At 36.7% G+C, this 22,874-nt stretch overlaps 1 protein-coding gene across 1 annotated transcript in view; it reads left to right on the forward strand.

Annotated features, from left to right (window-relative positions):
• LOC126968810 (synaptotagmin-4) overlaps positions 1-18,037 on the forward strand; it is a 36,843-nt gene extending 18,806 nt beyond the window's left edge. The window contains exons 3-10 of the mRNA XM_050813943.1: positions 569-744; positions 2,021-2,175; positions 10,265-10,399; positions 11,298-11,411; positions 11,935-12,046; positions 15,265-15,392; positions 15,928-16,120; positions 17,826-18,037. Of these exons, the coding sequence (XP_050669900.1) occupies positions 569-744; positions 2,021-2,175; positions 10,265-10,399; positions 11,298-11,411; positions 11,935-12,046; positions 15,265-15,392; positions 15,928-16,120; positions 17,826-17,942 (1,130 nt within the window). The 3' untranslated portion in view covers positions 17,943-18,037. The remainder of the gene's footprint in view (positions 1-568; positions 745-2,020; positions 2,176-10,264; positions 10,400-11,297; positions 11,412-11,934; positions 12,047-15,264; positions 15,393-15,927; positions 16,121-17,825) is intronic.
• The last annotated feature ends 4,837 nt before the right edge of the window (positions 18,038-22,874 follow it).

Consider the following 22,874-nt stretch of genomic DNA (forward strand, 5'->3'; position numbering starts at 1 on the left):
TTTAAAACGTCCTATCTCCAATGTTACAAACCGATTTGATTTTTTTTTTACCTGTAAAAGTGACGAAATCTTTATATATACTTTTTATATTATGTTTTTGGATTTGAATACAGAAAGTATCAATTGATGAGGATGGTACTGATGAAGATGGCCATCAAAACTTATTAAACGTAAAACTATTTCACATGTGGAGACAAGATACTAAGACAACTTTAAGCAACAATATTCAAACTGAACGAAAAAAGTAGATACCACTGGTGATCAAGCCGGAAGGTACACATCCTTATTAAAGCATGCAGAACTCTAATACATGATTTACATTTCGAAAAACATTTTTTGACTTAACACCAACGCTTAGCCAAAAGGCAAAATGTTTTTTCAAAATTGATTCCTTAGAATTCTTTTTGATCTCACTATCACCGCTTCGGAAACACACGGCACTCTGAGAGAGAACAAGCAGCGCAAGAAACTCTCGCAGCACTCTTTTTCCAGCATCCACTGACATTAAAGAACTTGCCAGAGTCAATAAATAAATTGCAAAGTATTAAGACATGTTCACACGGGTCAGGCGGCAAGCGCGGGCCGGACGCGGCGCTGGTGTTCCAGCCCCCGCGCCGCGCCACGGCCGTGCGGTCGCCGGGCTCGGCCACCCACTACCTGCGCAAGTCGCCGTCGCCCACGGCCGCCACCGCGCCGCAGCCCGCCTCGCCGCCGCAGCCGGGGCCGCAGACTCCGCACAACCCGGTGTGTACACACCTTTATTTTTCCTACGTTTTGTGACAATCATCATTTCAGCGGGAAGACGACATTCGGTCCTGCGCTGCCGTCATCCAACGTATCCCGGCGATCTTGACCAGATCGTCGGTCCATCTTGTGGGGGCCTAACAACACTGCGTCTTCCGTAGTCGCCATTCGAGGACTTTACTGCCTGAACGGCCATTTTTCTGTCAAGCTAAGTGCCCTGCCCACTGCCACTTCATTATCGCAACCATCTGGGCTATGCATTTAACTTTGGTTCTCCTGCGAATCTCCTCATTTCTGATTCGATCTCGCAGGGAAATTCCGAACATAGCCCTCTCCATTGCCCTCTCAGCGACAACGAACTTCCTCATAAGGCCCATAGTTTCTAACAATAACATATTTATATTTTGTTCAGAATAAATAAAATAAATAGCTTCTCAGTACGTAGTCAATGACATTCTGTACATAAAGACAAATCACGTGGTATAAAAACAACGCCGAAATATGGAAGTTGCAAGAAATCACATCATTAAGCTTCGACTGCTACATGACTATACATTGCCGAATTTACTCCAGTTGTTTAAAATATTCTGAGTCAATAAGCAGCAATGTAAAACATTTATTCAATTCAGATTTGTTTTGAACAGTGATACTTCACACACCACTTCATTGTACATAGTACATAATTACTTCAATGTATAATAAGATGTATTTATGTGAAAGTTTTTATGTTTTAACGTTCAGAAAGACTGTAGAAAGGATTTAGATCAAACTTAACCTTTCTTTGTGTTTCCTGTCCATTCATACTTTAGTTCACCAACGTATCTCTCAAGCCAACCGCAAATAAAGCTCATAGTGCTGTTGGTAGAGAAGACTCTTATAAACTCTGTTAGGAGTTTATACTATTTAAGATCCTGGCTCCTTTTAATGTGGAGCGCACAGCACGTTGCATGACGTGCAATTTACTCAACAAAATTTTCTTGTGAGAGTCTCATTGAGTTCTAAGTGTGTCTATAGTATGTATGGTAGATGCAAACATTTATACGAAGAATATGTATGTTTGTTTCCGAGTTATGGATATATTATGTTTACATGTATTTAAGTATGTATACTGTATTAAATAAATCGTTGTCTTGTACCCATGGTACAGGCTACGCTTAGTTTGGGGCAAGATAACTTGTGTAAAAGTGTGTCAATAGGTCAATAGGTAGGTAGCTAGGTAATATCTCACCATGCTATATATTTTAAAAGTTACCAAACACTAATCAGTCGTGTGTAGCCCTCAGTTGCAACGACCCCCCACTCGCCTACTGCGCCCAATGAGCCCACTCCTCTCAGCAAGGAGTTGGCAGACGCTCACGCCACGGAGAAAATCAAGCCCTTGGAGCCAGAGGTCAACGACGGAAGACTTGGTGACCTGCACTTCAAGTTACGGTAAGTTACTGAACAAGCAGGTATTCCTTATTTAACTTAGAGTCTAAAATAGCCAATTATTATCAAGTTTAATGTAAAACTTATATTTATTTTAGTACATGATGGTAGATAGCCAGGCAAAGTGTAATTAAAATAATAATAAATAATCTTACATAGAGAAATCTTACACTATAAATAGTATAGAGTAAGATTTCTTGTATAGAAGGGCTGTTCGCCTAACTAATCCATCTACTAGGCACCGTAAAATTGCTAAATCTTTTAAAGTGGATTGTGTTATATTTTATAATAAAGTCCCAAATTATACTAAAATATTACCTATAAACAAAATTAAATGTATCAATTAACATCCAAGGCCTATTATAATAGGAAACATTATTTGAATGATAAAGCAAGATAGTTGGAATTAATATTCTAAATTTTGTTAATGAATATTGTTATACTCATTTGAATGCTATTGTAACTTTTGTACTTCATCCTGACTTGCACTAAATATTCTATTCTATTCTTTCTAGTGGCTTCTGTGGAAGGGGCACCACAACTCGCCAATGTCACGTTTCAGTAGACCAACAAGCTTAGAGTGTGTCATTTGATCGGTGTAAACGAATTTATAAGTGATTATAGTAATGACCGGTGCCCAGAATCAATACAGATTTATTTTCTTATTATACCTGAAACAAATATACATGCTGTTAGATTATAATGGACAAACACTGATAATATTACTTATATAAAACATTTATTGTGTTAGTTATAACTTAATATTATTCTGTTTAATATATTTACATAAAGTATTTAAGGAGTGAAAACAAAGGTGAGGAGGCATTTCATGGAGGTGGGGCGGGGGATTTCAGGAGGTATAAAGTTGTACAAGGAAGACTTCATTAAAGGGCAATTAAAGAATAAATGGTCTACATTTCCCTCATCAAGTCCACATTCACATAGAGAATGGTCTCTAATTCTTAATTTGGCTAGGAATACTGGAGTGCAAGAGTGGTTTAAGCGTAACCGGCAAACTGTTGATATTATTGATTTATTGGGGAATCTAAATTTGGAGAACCACGGTTTTAAAGGGATTACAGGTTGTATATCACCATAAAAGACGCCTTTAGCAGTTTTGGAAACCTGCCAGATGTTTGACCACCTCTCAAACATATTTATTTTCAAAGTGGAGCACAAGTCATGAGAGAAGATTTGAGAATGTTGTTGGGAGCCTGTATGAGCAGCTGACCTGGCACAAGCATCAGCATTTTCATTGCCGATTATACCTGCATGGCCTGGTATCCATGCTAGAACTATGTTGATGTTGAGATCATAGCACTCTTTCAAGTTTTCTCTTATCTTAAGTATAATTGGAAACCTACTTTTTGAGCGAAATGGATTTGAGAGGATGGATTGAAGGCAGCTTTTGGAGTCTGATAATATAATAGAATTGTTTAGGCCATGGGACTTAATAAATAAAATAGCTTCAAGTATAGCAATTGCTTCCCCTGTGAATACCGAAGTGACGGTTGGGCAGCTATAACTTAATACAATTCTTGTGGAGGGGATCCATACTGCAACACCAACTGGGCTCATGTGTATTTTAGAAGCATCAGTGAAAATCTTATGCCAATTTTGGAAATCTGAATGCATAACATGAGAAAATGTTTTGTTAGCTTCTATGGTGAACTTATTAATGCCCAGATCTAAAATTATTAAGGGTTGGAAGGTGAGTGCAGTGAAAGGCATTGAGAATAGCGGTAATTTCGACAGTTGAAAAAAGGGGTTAGGGAGTTGAGAGTATAATAGGTAACTATGGGCAAGACATGATCTCTTATCTTGAGAAATTTGGTTATTGTTGTATAGGCCAACTAATTGATCTAATTTATGTAGCAAAGGGTGATCCCGGAATTCCGCAAATTTAAAAAACAGTTTATTAGCGAGGAACTGTCGACGAAGCGAGAGGGGAGGTTCTACACACTCGACCTGCATAGCATTAATAGGACTAGATTTCATAGCTCCTAATATAATGCGCAAACATTTTGCCTGTAATTTGTCTAACTTATCTAAACCTGCCTTATTGCCTGGAACCAAAAGTAACGTGCCATAATCCATGTGGCTACGAATTATGGCATTGTATAGCAATCTTTGGGTGAAGGGGTGAGCCCCCCACCAAACGCCAGATAATGAGCGAAGGATATTAATATTTTTTTCACACTTTTGGGAGATGTAGTTAAAGTGCTTTACACCTGTCAATTTTTGATCCAACCATACACCCAAGAACTTAACATTATCGACAAAAGGAACTTCAATATTGTAAATTTTGACTTTGATTACAGGGAGACGTTTTTTGTTGGTGAATAAAACTACCCTACTTTTGGAAGGTGATAGTGTTAGCCCATGTTGCAAGAGGTATGATGAGAGATATTCTAGAGCATGACTCAAACGATTAGAAGAAGCCTGTATAGAATTATCAGAAGTATATAGAACAATATCATCTGCATATTGCAAGATTTGGCAAAAGGGGGTAACTGTGCTAGAAATATCAGAGGTATACAGGTTGTATAGTAAAGGACTGAGAACAGAACCTTGAGGTAAACCTTTCCAAACTGTTTTAGGAGGTAGGTATGAGGATGGGCCTTTAATGGTAATTGTTCGTTCAATTAGCATATTGCATATGAATCGAGTTAACTTCGCTGGAATACTCAGCTAATGAGTTTGCTCCTGAGCAGAGGAAGAGACACGTTATCATATGCGGATTCTATATCTAGAAAAACTGCCAAAAGAGGTTCTTTTTGGAAAAGGGCTAATCTTATATCAGTGGTAAGGATACCCAAGCTATCTAATGAGCTCTTCCCCTTTCTGAATCCAAACTGGGAATCGGAAATGAGGTTATTGTATTCAACAAACCACTCAAGTCGATGTTTGATCATATGTTCACATATTTTTGCAAGAGCTGATGATAGGGCAATAGGTCTATAACTGGTGGCTTTAGATGGACTCTGATCTGGTTTGAGTATAGGAATGATCACTTGATTTTTCCAAGATGGAGGTATGGCACCGACATCAAATAGGTTATTGATAATTTTGAGATAATATTCTTGGGATCTGATTGAAGATTGTTTAAGGAAAGAATAGGGGATGCCATCGGCCCCGGGAGAAGTGTCAACTAAGCCATCCAATGCCAGAAGGAGTTCTGAAAAAGAGAAAGGGGAGTCTAAACTATGAGTTGATGAGAGAGGGATTGGAGGTGAAGGGAGATAGTCTTCATTAGGAACTGAAGGGGGTGACAACCTATCTGCAAAGGATTCAAGCCATACAGATGGATCTACACTTGAGTCATGCTCCGAAGGATTGTAAGAACCCCTAAATTTTTTAACTTGTTTCCATACAATTGTAGATGGAGTACAGGGAGATAAGCTCTGGCAAAAATTGATCCAACCTTGTTTTTTCTTTTTGGTAAATAAATTAGTGGCCTTGGCAGCAGCTTTTTTATAATTAATGAAGTTGGTCAAAGTCATGCTCCTATTATATGTTTTTTCGGCTAATTTTCATCCTTAGCAGCCTTGGTGCAATCTGAATCCCACCAAGGAGTTGAAATTTTACTATTGGATGGTTTTTTATGGGAAAATTTTGGTCATCACTAAATATCATGGCCTCTGCTAATTTATTATAATTTTCAACAGCATTTGAATGGTTAGGATTGGGAAAGCTTAAAATTTTTTCATCAAGGCAAGTGGAAAATTGCTGCCAATTAGCATTTGTTAATCTGTATTTGAGAGAAGGGGAAAAATTTTGAGCAGGGATTACTTTATCAGGTAATGAAATGATAATAGGATAGTGATCACTGCCATTGGAATTTTGAAGGATGTTCCAAGAAATAAGAGAAGCAAGACAAGGAGAACATAGGGTCAGGTCAACTGCACTTTTTGGATTTTGAGAAGGAGCAACCCTGCGGGTTGGAGAGCCATCATTTATTATGCAGAGATTACATTCATCAAAAATATCAAGAAGGGAAAGAGAAAAATAATCAGTAGTGCTAGAGCCCCAAGACATGTGATGTGCATTAAAATCTCCCATTAGAATCATAGGAGAGGGAATAGACGAGATTAAATGGAGGATGTCTGCAATCATAGTTGAATGAGGTTGAGGGATGTATATAGAGACCATGGAGATGTTCAAAACTTTTGCAGCAACAATATTTATACCAGGATGTTGGTTTGGAAGGATTATTGGGGAAAAGGGAAGGGTGCGTCTTATAAATAAGGCACAGCCTGCACCAACACCATCTGCTCGATCATCCCTGAGGCATGCATAGCCCGGGACCCTGAAGTGTGATCCAGGGGCCAGCCATGTCTCAGATATGGCGATGGCAGAGGGAATGTATTTATTTATAAGATGAATAAGGCTTGGTTTCCTAGGACGTAGGCTTCTGGTGTTCCATTGAAGGATGGTCACTGGGGCCATGATTGTTACAAAGGGATAAGATGTGAGATAGTTTATGGGCAACGTTGGACGGTATGTTAAGAGTGTTACTTGATATGAGACTTAGAATGAGTGAAAGGAGAACCTCCAGGAGGTTTTCATTCTGTACTGTAGAGGAGGGAATAGACTGATGCATTAATGCTGAGCCATTGGGGAACACTGAAGGTACCTCAGCAATAATGGCCTGATGAGCAGCTTTATCATAGGACTTGCTTAATGGGGCTCTAGAGTGTGGAAGAGAAGTAACAGTTTTCCTATATGAGGTAGTTGGAGCAGAAGGAATACTAGTCTGGCTCGTGTGGGTTGTAGGGGCATTATGGGATGAGGAAGGATTACTTAGAATTTCTGTGAATGGCCTTGTAGATTTTGGGCAACGCTTTGCTGCCTCTACATAAGAGATGTTCTCTTGTGACATTATTATTTTAATTGTTCTTTGCCTACCATGTTCAGGACAACCTTTATTGGTGGAAAAATGTTGTCCAGAACAATTAATACAATTTGCATCTTTTTCTAGTATATTACATGAGTCACCAGAGTGGGATTGGGCACATTTATAACACCTTGAGTTGGATCTGCATGTAGTTTTAATGTGTCCAAATCTGCTGCAGTTCTGACATTGAATGGTGGGGAAGAGGTAAGTTTCTACTGGAAGGGAGTTATGGAATAGGAATATTCTGGTAGGGAGTGATTGTCCTTGGAAAGTAATAACTATAGTTTGGGTTGGGATCCAAGAAACTTTATTATCCTCAATAACTTTTCTATTGAGACTGCGAGCTTTTAAAATCTTTCCACAACCTGTGGGAAGATCAACTGACTCGACAAACTCATTCATGGATAAGTCCACCGGAACCTGGCGGACAATACCCATCTTTGTAATATTATAATTAGGTATATTTGCTTCATATTTGTTTGCAGTTAAAAGTGGGTTATCTAAAAATTTGTTGGCATCTGAAGCTGATTTGAAGGTTACTGCTATTTTATTCCTACCAACTTTTTGAATACCATCCGGGCATATATTGGCAACTTTATGTCTGTATAAAAGTTGACCAAATTTTATAGGTCTTATTGTTAAACCTGAAGAGGGATCTTCTTCAGTGCGGGAAACATGAATAATAAATGGACCTTTATCTAATGAGGTGTATTCTTTAATCCCCACAACTAAAGTTGGGTGATTATATATATTCTGTATGGATGCAGAAGCCATATCGGTATCAATAATTGTCTTTTTAGAGACTGCATTTGCGTTATGTGTTGCGCTGTCCTGTAAACGACGTTTCGATCCAGGTAATGGAATATCCGGAGGATCCGGAGGTTCTGGGGGGGTTATATCCATAATGGATAAGTTGGTAGTAAGTCTAAGTTAGTAAGCACGCAATTAGATATCTATGTTAAATTGTTAATAAATACTTACAAGTAAAAATACTCCACCACCAATAAGATAATAAAAACTGCTATACACAAGTTATTAATAGGCACTGTGAGAAAATGTAATTATAAACTGTAATAACACTCGACTCACGCGTGTTAGCTACCGAAAAAAAAAACTTGCACTAAATAATAACTTATAAAGTTTTACAGTGAATAAAGATTTTTTTGACTTTGACTTTGATCAAACTTTTCACAAATCCGCATGCATATACCTAATACTCACTAAAACATGAGAATACTACGGTATTTAATGAGAGTGTAGGCGAGCGCGGGGCAAGGAAAGGAGGTAGGGGACGGGAGTCATCTTCACGTAGCGATTAAAAAAGTTAATGTTGCCAGCTTTTTGGCCATCTAATCTATAGAATGTCTACTACTATTAATATAGTTAGGTCAATTGGTTTAATAGTTTAATATATCTAGTCTTGCCATAAATACTGAAACAAAGAAAGAAAAAATATTTCTATTGCAAATAACATTTATTACTTTTACAGTGTAAAATATAAAAAAGCTTATTCGAAGTGGTCTCCATTGGCTGCAATACAGTCCTTCAAACGTTGAGGCCATTATTAGAAATGACATCAAAAGGAATTCTAAAGGAATCAATTTTGAGAAAATAAATACCTTTAATGCCTTTAAGTAATCAATAGAAGCACGCACTCTTTCCATGGGAAAATTCTTCACTGCCAATTGTACGGATTGTTTTAGGGACTCGAAATTATCATGGCGTTTAGAGCAAGCCGTACTCTCTAAAACTGACCATAAATCATAATCCAGTGGTTTAAGATCTGGACTAGACGACGGCCAGTCTTCAGCTCTGATGAAGTCCGAAACGTTCGTTTCCAACCAAGACTGCGTAGACTGAGCTTTATGTCCCGGCACTGAGTCTTGCTGGAAGGACTATTCTTGGTTATTAAAGATGGTGTTAAGGGGCTTCACTAACTTCTCCAGAATTATATTTTGATACAATTGTGCCAATGTTTTGATACCTTTTTCACAAAAGAATGGCTCAGATACTCCTTCATAGCTAATACCCCACCATCCCATTACTGAAGTCGAATAGTGCCCACGTTGCACTCTGTCGTCAGATTGGGAAGCTTCGTTAGAGCATAAATACGGTTGTAATTCTGATTTCATCATACAGTAACGCTAAAAACGAAAACAATTTATTATTAAGCAACTGTTATAAAAACTGTGAAGGTTCATTTAGTCCGGTAAATAGGGTTCAAATTTTATGTCGTCGTAAGAAGGTATCGATCATTAACGACCTACAGAAAGGTCGCGCTCGACAGAAGTAAAACTGGCTGAACATTTTACGACCTCGGCATTGAACTTAATTCATTTATAAATCGACATTAATGTTTATGATCACTTCTCTATTAGGCCCATAAGTATGTAGATATTTTATTATTAGGGTTCTGTACCGATAAAAAAAATACTTGATGTCCAACTTGATTTAAGCTTTTCAATAAAAATGAAACAGAGATTAAAAATCACTAAATAGCTATGCCAATAAATACCTGGCAGTTTACTCTGCAATTTACAATATTAATGGTGTACCGGTACTCCAAATTTAAATTAAAATTTTTGAATTTTCATTTAAAATCTAAAATGAATCAGTGGTTCAGAAAGTACCTCTCTAATCAGACAATAAACACGATGATAAATGGAACCATTTGTGAAGAGGCTAAGGTGACCCTAGGGGTGCCGACAGTCTCTGTATTCGGCGCTATTGGGTTTACAATGTGCAAAAGTGCACAAACGGCAGTCCAACACGATTTCGAAAATATCATAAAATGGGCGCATGACAACAGCATCATATTGAATTTAGAAAAAACTAAGTGTTTGTACATTTTTTCCATCTACAAATGAAAGGCAAAAAATGTAAACTACAATAATATAGCTATATTAGGACATAATTACGAATGTTTACACCGAAATAAAACAACTTGTAACTGTTCCGCAATAGAATATGTAGAAAAATACAAATATTTAGGATTAGTAGTTGATAAGAACTATAATTTAAAGTTACATATTGACGCGTTATGCATGGTATTGAGTGCTAAATTATTTTACAAAATCACCAATTATTAATAAGTAGTAGACCTAATGATTGTGAGGTATATCTGTGTGTTGCATGATAAGCCCAGTTAATCGACACATGTGGATACCATGGCCATAACGTAAGTCTTTCTGCCAGTTACGAGAATGAGAAGAGTGCTCTGGTGGTGTCCGTGGTGTCCTGCCAAAACCTGCCAGGTCGCGAGCCAGCCGGTCCTGATCCCTACGTCAAGCTGCAGCTCCTGCCAGACAAGCAGCATAAGGTCAAGACAAGGTATGGGGGCTAGAAACCGAGAAGGGTTAAGATTTTACATTAGCTGGTTGATCAGTATAATTTTACAGCGCCTTTTCTGCCGTGAAGCAGTAATGTGTAAGCATTTGTGGGTGTTTCGTTCTTAAGGGCGCCGTAGCTAGTGAAATTACTGCGGAAATGAGACTTGTCTCAAGGTGACGGGCGCGATTGTAGTGCTGCTCAGAATTTTTGGCGTTTTTCAATAATCCTGAGCGGTACTGCATTGTAAAAAAATTATAATATGCGTCCAAGATGATAAACATCCTAAACCTTGTCTCACCATACATATATATATAAATATGTTAGAAAAAAATATAAATGAATTCAAGAAAAATTATGATTTGAATTAATTCAATTCAAGAAGAATGAGTTAACTGTATAATGTGAGTGCGTATATTGACCAGGTACGGGCTCCTTCATAGGTCTAAGACCTTTTCTATTTTGCAGTAAAAAAAAATATATTACACTATACTAGGACTCACTGATAATAAATTTAAGAAAAATATTAAAGCTTCTTTGACAAAGACAGCTTACTATAGACTATAGTTTTGGACTATAGTATAGCTGGTTCTATAGAAGATAAAATCTGCTATATATAGAAAATAATGCATGCTCTTGACTGGATCTACACAGGCCACCTAAAATTGTATAGTATTATATTAAGTAGGGTAAGCAATTTTGTTATTCTATTACTTAAAAGATGTACTGGGAGTTCCTTATCAGTCCCCCATGTCAACGGGCCTTTACGAACTGATGTAGCTTTGAAGTAGCTTCATGAAGTTCAATAAGTTTAGCAATATGTTATGTTATATTTACTGTGGTGGTCTTAGGCCTTACTTCTTTACCTTCATAACATGTTCTTCTTAATCTATATTTTCAGAGTGGTCCGCAAGACTCGCTGCCCAGTTTATGATGAAGACTTCACCTTCTACGGCATCGCTCCCCATCAGCTCACTGGGACCACCCTTCACTTTATCGTTCTCAGCTTTGACAGGTAAGTCCTTAAACTTTAGAACAATTCTGAATTTCTAATATTTTTTATAAATCTGTATTTTAGAAATTGAGAGTCCTACGTGAATTGCAATAATTTAAATTAAATAAAAATTGTAATTACGTGTCTTATAAAGAACTTTTTACCACTCTATATCGATACAATATGGTCACATTTCAAAAAAGCGCGTACACCTAACAGGTCGGCAACTCTCTTGTGATTTCTGTGGTGTTGCAAGAGAGTGTGGGAGGTGGTGATCACTTCTCATCAGGTCACCCGTACTCCTCTTCAGTTTGATACGGTTCAAGCTGGAGCCTCCAGAGTAAACCCCCATTACATCTCTCAACTCTACGTCTAAGGGGTGTTCTGTTAATCTGAGATTTGGTGAATTGAGAAATTGAGAAGTGTGGTGAATTACTTGAACTTAAAAATCGTTAAGTATATCAAACATCAACTTTGGTAATTTTTTTGTATTTAAGTTTTATAAGAATAAAGTTGCATTGAATGTAATTTTCTCAATATTCAGATACTCACGGGATGAGATAATAGGGGAGGTGGTGTCTCCACTGTCAAACCTAGAGCTCCACAGCGGGGAAGCCATGGCTCTCTGCCGGGAAATACAACCACGCAGCTTGAAGGTAGTCACGATTTTCTTAGAATTTTTTTTTGCAGTAAGTGAAGCAGTAATACCAAAATGTAGTCATTGTAAGGCATTGCATCCGCGGGTGGGCTTGGTAAATTTCTATTTCCAGACCATTCAAGTTTTATTATACAATTTTTTAACGTTATGAAATATAACTTTAATTACACATGACTTAATAATTAATAACATTCTTTCTATAAAAAAAATTATATTATACATATCATAAATATTTATTTTTACTTTAATCTATTCAAAACAAATCTTATAACTATATTTACAATACTACGACTACATAAAATTAAAACTATCATTACGTGGAAGCGTACCAAGAATACTGGCAGCATTACCCCGTTGGATAGCAAGGCTGATCCGTTGACCGAAATAGCTGCCAGCGCTTGGGTTTCCAGTAGCCTTATTGAGGCGCGAAGATAGTATTTTGAACATTCTCCGCGCCTCTGGGCCCCACGGGCCAAGTGTCTCGACACCAAACGGCACAAAGATGTATGACTCACTGAGACCAACATATTTGCGACGCTTGCTGTCTTCGGCAGTCGAAGCAGCAGCCCCAGCACCAACTGACGTAACATGGACATGAGAAGGAGCCAGAGTGTCGACGCAAGTAGCGTCCCACACCAGCGCCCTTCCCCGTGCCCAAGCCACCAGCGTCATTCCATCAGGACGCTTGCCATCGCGGCGGGTAATACCATTTGGCTCTAAAACAGCTGGTATATTAAGAGCGGCAAATGCCCTGCGGATGACTTCATTAATGCTGGCGTGACGACTGATACGGCCTGCCGATTTTAGGCAGGATAACCCGTGGCGTCCAAGAGCATCTACCTGAACGCCAGATCTACATTGATGTGGTTCATTCAGTTTTATACCTAGCCGGAGTGATACGCATATTGACAATGTCATATTGTCAAGTAGCGTTCTAATCGGCGCAGAAGGCAAGGCTTGTAACCAAAAGCCCGACTCATTTTGTGTCACGGCCAAAAGACGAGCACGCTCTGTTATGTCAGTAGATGAGATCAATAGATCATCAAAGGCTGACTTACAAAGAAGTGCGTCCCATGCTTTTTGACACTTTAAATCGTCTGGAAAATTTTGAATGTTTGCAATATTTAGCCAAACATTGTTAGCTTCGTTCAAATACACAATCTCTGAGTTACCTGGTACATGATTTACAATTCTAGTAACCAAAGGCTGCGCACTATGAACTGAAGATAGAAATGCTGGTAAGGCAACGCCCGAAACTTTGCGAGTACCCAAACCACCAAACCGTATCGGTAAAGAGGCTTGAGACCATGCACGATCTGTAAACGCGCAATTCAAAACGGTTTCTAAAATATTTTTAAGTGAAATATCAATCACATCAAGCAAATTTGGAAATTTCCATAACGGGCTAGACCTTAAGAGGTACGTAAATTTTGGAACAAATAAACAAGACCGAATAATAGTTAAGGCCATATGAGAATTAATTTTTAATAATCTGTCCGAAACATTATTAAATTTTTTAATGTGATCGTTTAAGATCGTTGGAAATGAAACAGGAAATAATGGAGCTCCAAGAAGGTCAAGTGAATTCTTATCCAAAACTTTAATATTGGGGGCCAGAACATTAAATTTATTGGTAATATCAACCCGGTCTGAGATTTGGAAATTCTCGCCGATAAAAAGCTCGCATTTTGAAAAATTTAACTCAAGGCCGATTGAGCTAAAACTTTCTATTACAACTTTCAAATCGTCTAAAACAGAGTCCACTTCACCACCCAAAGTACCATCATCCAAGTACCAAACATTAAATTTTGATTTTAGTTTTGTTATGGCGGAATGAATGGCAAGGCTAAATATTGCTGGACCAAGAGGGTCGCCTTGCTGACAGCCAACAGAAGACCAAATATTATGATTTTTGAATAATAATCTGGATGGTTTACTATAACATTGCCAAATATAATGATATATTGAAGGAATTGAATTTTTAACTTCTCTCAGCAGAGCTCCCCTATCAACAGAGTTAAAAGCATTTTTCACATCTAATTTTAAATAGACATCACCAGAGTTCCTCTCCAAAAAAGTTCGCGCAGCGTGGACTGCAGCTTCGCAACCACTTTTGCAGCTGAAACCCAACTGAGTTGGAATGAATTTAGTTGATAGGAAAGGAGAAATATGTTTACAACAAATTTTAGAAACAAGGCGTCGAAATGTGCAGCCCACGGCTATAGGACGAATACCACCATCTTTTTTCTTAAGAGCACATATATTCGCACCATATAAAATTTCGGTAATTTCGGTATTAACTTTTCCAGAAAGCATGAGATTTACTAAGAGAACAATGTCCTCAAGCAACGCTCTACCCGCATCCCCTGTGGAAGGACATACCAGATCTTTCAGATGCTGGGGTGTCAGTCCATCGGGGCCGCCGGCAGAACCAGTCTTAAAGGACATTATTGCTTTTAGTACATCACCATCATTAGCCCGTAGATGATTATCGGAAAAAGATGGTTCCGGAATAACACAATTAGCATCTGGTGATGGGTGTTTACTTTGTAAAGCCAAAAGTGTTTCATTTGAGTCGGGTGCCAGGATATCATTTGAAAAAAGTATAGATGCAGCACCTTTCACGTCACCGTCATTAACTTTCTGTTCTACTTTTCGAAAAATGTTGAATTTGGAATTTTGGTTACTATTTAAAATATTGCCAAAGATATTTGGGTCAGAACAATTTGATTTTATTTTCTGTGTGAGTGAACTGTGGTCATCTTTTTTTGCATGTAAAGTTGATTATTATTTGGATCTATTCAAATAAATAAATTACAAAATATAGTACCTATATATCGCGAAGATCGCGGTCGGCAGGTTAGGTGGCTACATTACCTCTTTGTTTGGCCAAACTTATCCTCTGACAGAGATACGTACCAGATCTTGGGTCAGCTGTCAAATCAGTTAGACGCCTGGATAATTCTGTAATGATCACCAATCGTCTTTTATTTAAGCTCCCATATTATAGATCCGACATCATTACAGTATGTAGTTGAACTAACCGAAAATTGTCAAGGTCGACCGTTCCGATCGGATGGAAGTGTTTGTAAAATTTGGGTTTATGTTCATTCTATATGAGCAGTAAATCTTGTTTTTTCCATCCTTTGTTTAAGATAAAACCAGCTCAAGATTTCCTCAATATCTAGACAATATAATATTCTTATGTCAACTCAGATGCGCTCGGTGGGTCGAGGTGAGGTGCTGGTGTCTCTTTGCTGGCAACCAGCTGCTGCACGCCTCACTGTGGTGCTGCTCAAAGCTCGGAACCTGCCCAAGATGGACGTCACTGGCCTGGCTGACCCGTGAGTATTCATAGCAGTAGTCGTATCGAGTTGAAACACTGTTACAATATACTGAAACTCCTCTATATTTGTGACCGTTTTTGTCACATTTGATTAGACTGATCTGCAGAATTGAAAACTAATGCCTTTTACATGGTTAAAACTAGGGCGCATACTGCTTCTCCAGCAGCCAAAAACTGAAAATTGCCGAGTCATTATTGATCAAATACGCTGTGCAATTTTTTAGAAAAATAGTGGATAAATTGTTTCTAAAATTGTTTATCACGGCGTAATGTTTTCGTCACTGCCCGGGTCTACTAATCAGGCCTTTCTTTTGTCATCAATATCAAGCCATACAATTCAATTGTATATTATGTTTCTATTTAGTTTTAAGGGCGTGGGTTATAACAGATACGTAGCGAGTCTCCAATATAAACAGTATATTAGACTTTATGGACACTGTTTCATTACAGGTTCGCTATTTACGAGGGTATTTCCGATAAGTCTCTTATTATCTACAAAAGCCTAATATTTGTCTAACTACTCTATTTTATAGTTATGTGAAGATGTACTTGCTGTACAACGGGCAGCGTATCGCCAAGAAGAAGACTCACGTAAAGAAGCGTACGCTGAACCCAGTGTTCAACGAGTCGTTTGTGTTCGAGGTTCCAGCAGCGCCCAGTGCTACGCTCGACCACGTGTCCCTGGAGCTCCTTGTGCTCGACTGGGACAGAGTCACAAAGAATGAGGTAATGATTTGCAGCACTTCCAATTTTTTCCTTCGTGTTCTCATTACGTTTTTCCTTCAGTGTATGTACTTTATCAACTTTTCAGCGTCACAGCGAAAACAAAGTCTTAGATTTAAAATTGGAGTTACTAAGATTGGATTAACAGAAGATCAATTAATGTTCCTCTACTCGCTTCAAGCATTTCTTCTTTAATGCCTTCGTGTCATCGTCACATCAACTTTTTCTATAACTATTATATAAGTTAATTTGTTACTAGTGCGTCACAGAAAAATAGAAATAACCAACACCAGTTGTAATACATTGGTTGTACAACGCAAACTATGCAATAATCAATTCTTGTTTCATATTTTTATTCACACAGCAAGACGGTCTTCTGATGAAGTGACGTCGCCCACAGACATCTGCAATTTTACTCGCTTTTAATAATAATAATATGTCATTTATTTCAGGCATTTTAAACCCATTACAGTAAATTGAATAAGATGTACTTAAAAATAAAATTGTATACATCACAGTACTTAATAATTAAATAACTTAAAACTAAGATTGCCCCAAAGGGGGGTTCGTACAAAAAGTAATGTACTGATAATACTAATTCCGGTTAATGTCACGATGCACCGAAAGCCAGTAATGGAGTATAGGATTCTCTGGGTGCTCAGAGCATACACTGAGAATTTCGGATTCGCGAATGCGAGACCAAAAAGCAGCAACTCGTGATCTTATCACTGCGAAATAATCGGGGACTCTGGCGTCGGCAAACATGCCCGACGCACTGCAATATTTGGGCAGTCTCATCAGAATACGGTATGCATTATTATACTGCACTCTGATGCTGCTTCGTGCAGTTTTAGTGCAGTTGACCCAAAGCTGACACGTGTAGAAGCATTGACAATATGCTCTAAATAGTGTCAGCTTCGCCTCAGGACTGCACCGTGCAAACCGTTTTGCGAGCATGCTCTAAAACAGTATTTTTATACCCCCCATACATACTTTTTAATTAATTTTGTTTTGTTTTTTTTCCCTCAAGAAATATAAATGATAAGTTTTAGGAAGAAATCACTCTAAAATTATTATTAAAATATCGTAAGTAAAATTTCAAAACACATAATGAAAAACTGAAATTCAAAATATTTTTAATTTGTATCTTTCTATATTAATTTAGTACAATGTTTGCGCTCGATGATTGCTGCACAGACATTTTATATTAGGATCCAATTTACTTAGCTTTAATCTAAAGTCTCCGCGTTGTGCTATATCAAGTTGATTTTTTTTTATCAGTAAATCATATACAGCACGAACTCCACATTCAGCTAAATATGAAGATGGTGGTAAAAGTTTTCTTGCACATTCTTGGAATTTGTCTTATTTGTTAAATTTGTCACCGATAGCAAGCATATTGCATTTAAATAACCCAATGACAATGGGTTAGTCATGTCGAGTCCATTTAAGTTGACCCCCTATCAAATTGCCCCCCTGTGGAGGTGTTGGCCCTACGTTGGGAAACACTGCTCTAAAGTCTGAGATATTCTGAGTCCGATTCAGTGTCATGTCAAATGATAGGCAGAAAAGAAATTGTTAAGACCACTACTATTGCAGATTTACTTAGGCAGCTGCAGCGGTTCTCAATATAAGTGACCCACTTACCTTATAATATAAAAAGTTTGCAACAACGAAAATCAAACTTTTAAAACTATATTTTTTCCAGGTGATTGGTCGCATAGAGCTTGGTGTAAACGGCACTGGCAGTTCCCGTCATCACTGGCGCGAAGTTCAGGCCGCACCACGTCGCCAGATCGCAGATTGGCACAAACTGAAGGAGTAATGGCATATGGACTCCGGACATACTCACACACGGACATACAAATTATATATTGAAGGAGACATTATCAGAAAAAAAAACGATACATTTCTTTGTAATTTTGTTATTATTTTATTTATACACATTTTTGCTGAGCGTCGGCTAACTAGGAAATGCCTCTCAAAAACAAATGATTTAAAACCACAACATGATCCGAAACGATAATTAAACTCCTCTGGAATTAACTAGAACACATTATTCCCAAATAAATAATGTCAGTTAATCCTCATTAATTTACATACAGGTTTTTAAGCGCATTGTTGATGATTTAGGTATAGATGCGATTATAAAAGCGAATAGATTATGAACATTGAGATAATATATTATCTTTTTATTGGTTCGTAATTTCTATACCTTCATTTACAGCTGACCCTCTATTGAGTTTGTGTGATTGCGATACAGTACGCTGCATTCAATACTCGCAATATGCATTCGCTAATACCAAACATTAACAAATAATTCTATCAAATTGATAAACCTATGTAATTGTTTTAATAAAAGAATCAATTTAAAATTTATATTTGAACCAGATCTTGGAAATAATAGTAAAACAACACTATATAATACTCCAATCATCACAATACTTACCTCTGTAGAGACATCTGATTGTGACCTAATTGATGAGCTTCTTGCAAAGTATTTATTTTGGAAATAAATTGGGGCGTGTTATAACGTAATATTTTTATTTCCAATGCCAATGAGATAAACAAAATAGCCGTGGCTGTATAAGTCGTCGTACAACTAATCCATCACCCGTAAGAACTACCGATGAGATTTAATAGTACAACGAAAATATACGTTGTTATTCGAGCCAATCGCGCGACCGTCTCTTAGGACACTAGAAAGCAATTCCTGACTGTAACAATGTGAAGTAATTGGCGCTTGTTCGTACGAGCGATGGGTAGTTAGCTTATCCAGGCTGTTTCTACACATAGCTTTGGACTTGTTGTTATTTCTGTTTGGGCCATAACAACTGCCAATTTACTATTGCCCTTACCAGCCCAGACAATCCCGAAAAGTAAGCAGCCTTTTCAGAATGCTGCAGGCGACCGTTATCTATGCCGGGGGTCAAGGATGGCTAGAGAGCATCTGTGCCCGCTATTTAACCACGGTCCTGCACTCCGTAAGCACGTACTCAAGCATTTCTTCTGCCCTCATGTAAAATGTTTCTTGTTCTAGGAACTATGGCCAGTTCTAATACCTATAACTTTGCTGACTTCATTCTTTTTTTGTCTGATCAGGTTGCAGGAAACCTCTTTTGATGCATGCACCTACATTTCTTATCTGCCCGATGGACAATGGGGAATTAGGACGATGCCTAAGAGATTTAGAAGAATTTAGCAAAATTGTATAACTCTACAATACGTAACGTAAAACGATTTCATCTTTGACAATACAATTTAAATATATTTAGAAGAAGTAAACATCTTCTAGATTTCACTTTGATACATTGAAGATATTTGCAAACGCACATAATATTTCCTAGGTCGTTAAGATTTAAATCAAAAATTAAGGAGAAATAACCATATTTGTTGCTCTAGTAGTTGTTTACATGCTCTTCGTTGCTGTAATATATATCGCTATATATTATAGCGTGAAATATTATGATATATTTTCTATGGCAATCTTATAGATACAACATTAATATTTAGCTCAGTGACGTCACAAAGATATGTGGAGCTATGCATAGCAACATATATCTCATCGGTGACGTCAAAGCCACATTTTATAAGTGCAAGGATATATATTGTGGAACTAAAATGGCGAGATTAAATAAAAACATGATTAGAGCTACTTAACCGTTTAAAATATTCATAAATAAAAATAAATAATGAATTATGTATTTTTTTACATACAGAATAAATCGGTTTTCCACAGTACAATTACGGAACAATCTGTAAGTAATCTAGTGGCCGTGCGTTAACGTATGCACTGATACTTCGGGCCTACTTGTCCCACGCCGAGCCTGAGCCGTTCAGAACTGATAGATGAGTAAAGTCCACGTAAGTTCTTTTTGTTTGTTTATTCGAAAATTTCAATTAATTACTTTAATAATTAAGCTTTATTTTTATAAATTATGATTCGGATTAAGCAGCTCTACCCATGTCTTCATTTAGTGTCGCCATTGTATTTCCATGCTGTACAGCACCATACATTACATAGCTTCCTTGTGCGTTTGTCTGAAATGCTACAATATATAATGTTATATTATTTCTTCGTCAGTGACGGACTTAATTTACTGTTTGTTATATATTGGCATTTTTTATGTTATGGCAGCAATTACTTAACCAAGTGACATTACAAGGATATTATGTAAAGGAATACGGGCCAAGCAAATACAAAATTCCTTTTTAATATATTTAGAGGTTAATTCACTCGTATAAATGTACTTAGGCTTAATATAAATGTACGCATAGAACTATTATGAAATGTACGATTTTAAAATATCTAAGTGTTAATTGTGTAATTTAGATAAAATTATTATATAATATATATATTTTTATTTAAGTATTCTCCTTACGTTGTTGTGTAGATATAATTAACATTCTTTTGAGACATAATATTAAACGAAATTTAATGTTAGAGCTCCTTTCAAAATACTTCTTTTAATACTCGTCAGACAATGCTGTAGTTGAGATAAAATCTATTTTATACTTATATTAGTGATATTAAATGTCTCACTGTGAGAACATCTTATTTTTAAGTCTTGATATTAATTGTTGTTCTTTATAATTGATAATTAATATATATTATGTGTGAGTGTCAGGCGCTTTTCACAACATTCAACAATGTGACACAGAACCGCACTGCGATGGTATTGGAAAATAATCGCTCTTAGATGTGTTTGGCCTCGAAATTTTCAACAAATGAGATCAAAGCTTCATCTATATATTTTACCACTTGACAGATTACATTATGGTAATCCTAATCGGATAATTTTACCACGTTTTCACCGCTATCAAGATTTCAGCCATATTGTCCGAGTTGTATGAAGCATAGCACTGGTCTTGTTGTATTGTAGAAAAATAAAATAATATATTTTTTTTAATTATTTAATTCACTTTTATTTCAGTGACATGGGCATAATGGCGGATCGTAGTACATTTGTTGTGAATTGACATGACGTCATTGATTTATTTATATTCAAAGTTCTGATATTTTCTGCTGGATTGATCAGGTTGAAATATGTATGTAGGTCTTCTTTACAGCTGAAAAGGTGCCAACTTGACAAAGATTGAGGATTTTTTCTCGAACTCACTCTCTCTCACACACAACTCTCAGGTTCCGTTCGTGCGCTCTTTCCAACTGAGTCTACCGTTCGAGTACGCATGGGTCAATTTTGGTATATCTTGTTGTTAAAACAAGATTTACCAAAATTTACGAATTTAATGTAAGAGTAGTAGAATTGCACTGACGCCCGAGAGATAGGCAGGTACCTAGTATAACACCTAAAAAAATATTATTGTTTTAGCAATTACATGAATAAAGTGCAGTCTTTTTGGAATCCTTTTTAAGACTTTTTGGCAGACATTAAAACAAAGAGTTGACACTAGCTCGACAGCTAGAGCTAGACAAATAGCTGTAATTGAAATTGTAACTAACCAGCATCTTATTTTTATTATTTTCATTCAACAAAGATTTTCATATAACTTTGACGCACTTTTGGCCCAGTTGTCAGATCAACACGAAGCCACTTTCCGAGAAGATGTAGGCACAATAAAAAGTATTTTTATTACATTTGTGGCGTACTAGCGTAAATCAAAAAAGGCAAACATTGATCTTAGCCGTTATTTATACCAAACATCTGACAAGACCAGTTAACGCAGGACAAATCCTATTAATTAGATATTAAATACCGAATAGATATATATACATTATTATCGTAACAAGTAATGTAGTATTTCACTAGCTTCACCCTAACCCACTGTAGTGTTTAACTGTTTAGTCAACCAAACCGCATTTAATATCAAATAAGTAGTGGAAATTAATGGTATTAGAATACTAGGCTAGTTCATAGATTTGTATTAGCATAATATAAAACTCTCATCAAATATCAAAATCATTCGGAAACATATTTACAACTTATATGTTTTAAGTACTTATAAATTAGGAATTACCATTATTTATGATTGTGTTAAATTGTTTTTAGAAAACTTTTATTTAGATATTAAACAAATTCGGGTAGCGTAAAGCTTTATTCAATCTTTCGAATTATTTGTGAATTTAGTCAAGGAAATGAAAAATTCTTTTGATATTCTATTGTTTTGACTTCTGTAGTAGTTACGAAGTTGTTAATAAACTGTGCAGTCAATTGACTTGCTCTGTATGTTCAAGATTGCGTATTTGTTTCTCAATGTAAAAACTATAGTTGTTTTTACTAAGTTTGAACAACATATTCATCTTATATTGTTGTCGTATAGTACTTGTTCTATCGTAAAGTACATTTGGGCATCACTTAATTCGTATTTTAGAATCTATCTCGAGAAATAATCGATTCTTGAGGAGGGTATCGTGACTTATCTAGTACAATATTAGGCCCGTATCAGGTTTCGATTCAGTTACATTATTATGGATTATGTTTAAATCAAATCTTGAGTACCGGTTGTTGGACAATAAAATGCGTGAACTGTGATCACAAACTGAGACATCTTTGTAGTAACAGCCAATACAGATTAAACCTTACTCGACTACGATGTTCTTTCGAAATAGATTCTGAAACAGATTTTTAATCGTATTAAATAATTAAACCAGTCAAAAGTATAGCGTTGTGATCAAAAATATAGCTATATATACTTATATATAATTGAGTTTGACATTTGATTCTAATTGTATTATCAATTAAAACTCACTTTTTTTATTGTATAGTCTATCACTGACCTCTACTATTTACCGCTA

The sequence above is a fragment of the Leptidea sinapis genome, chromosome 16 (assembly GCF_905404315.1).
Source record: "Leptidea sinapis chromosome 16, ilLepSina1.1, whole genome shotgun sequence".
NCBI lineage: Eukaryota > Metazoa > Arthropoda > Insecta > Lepidoptera > Pieridae > Leptidea > Leptidea sinapis.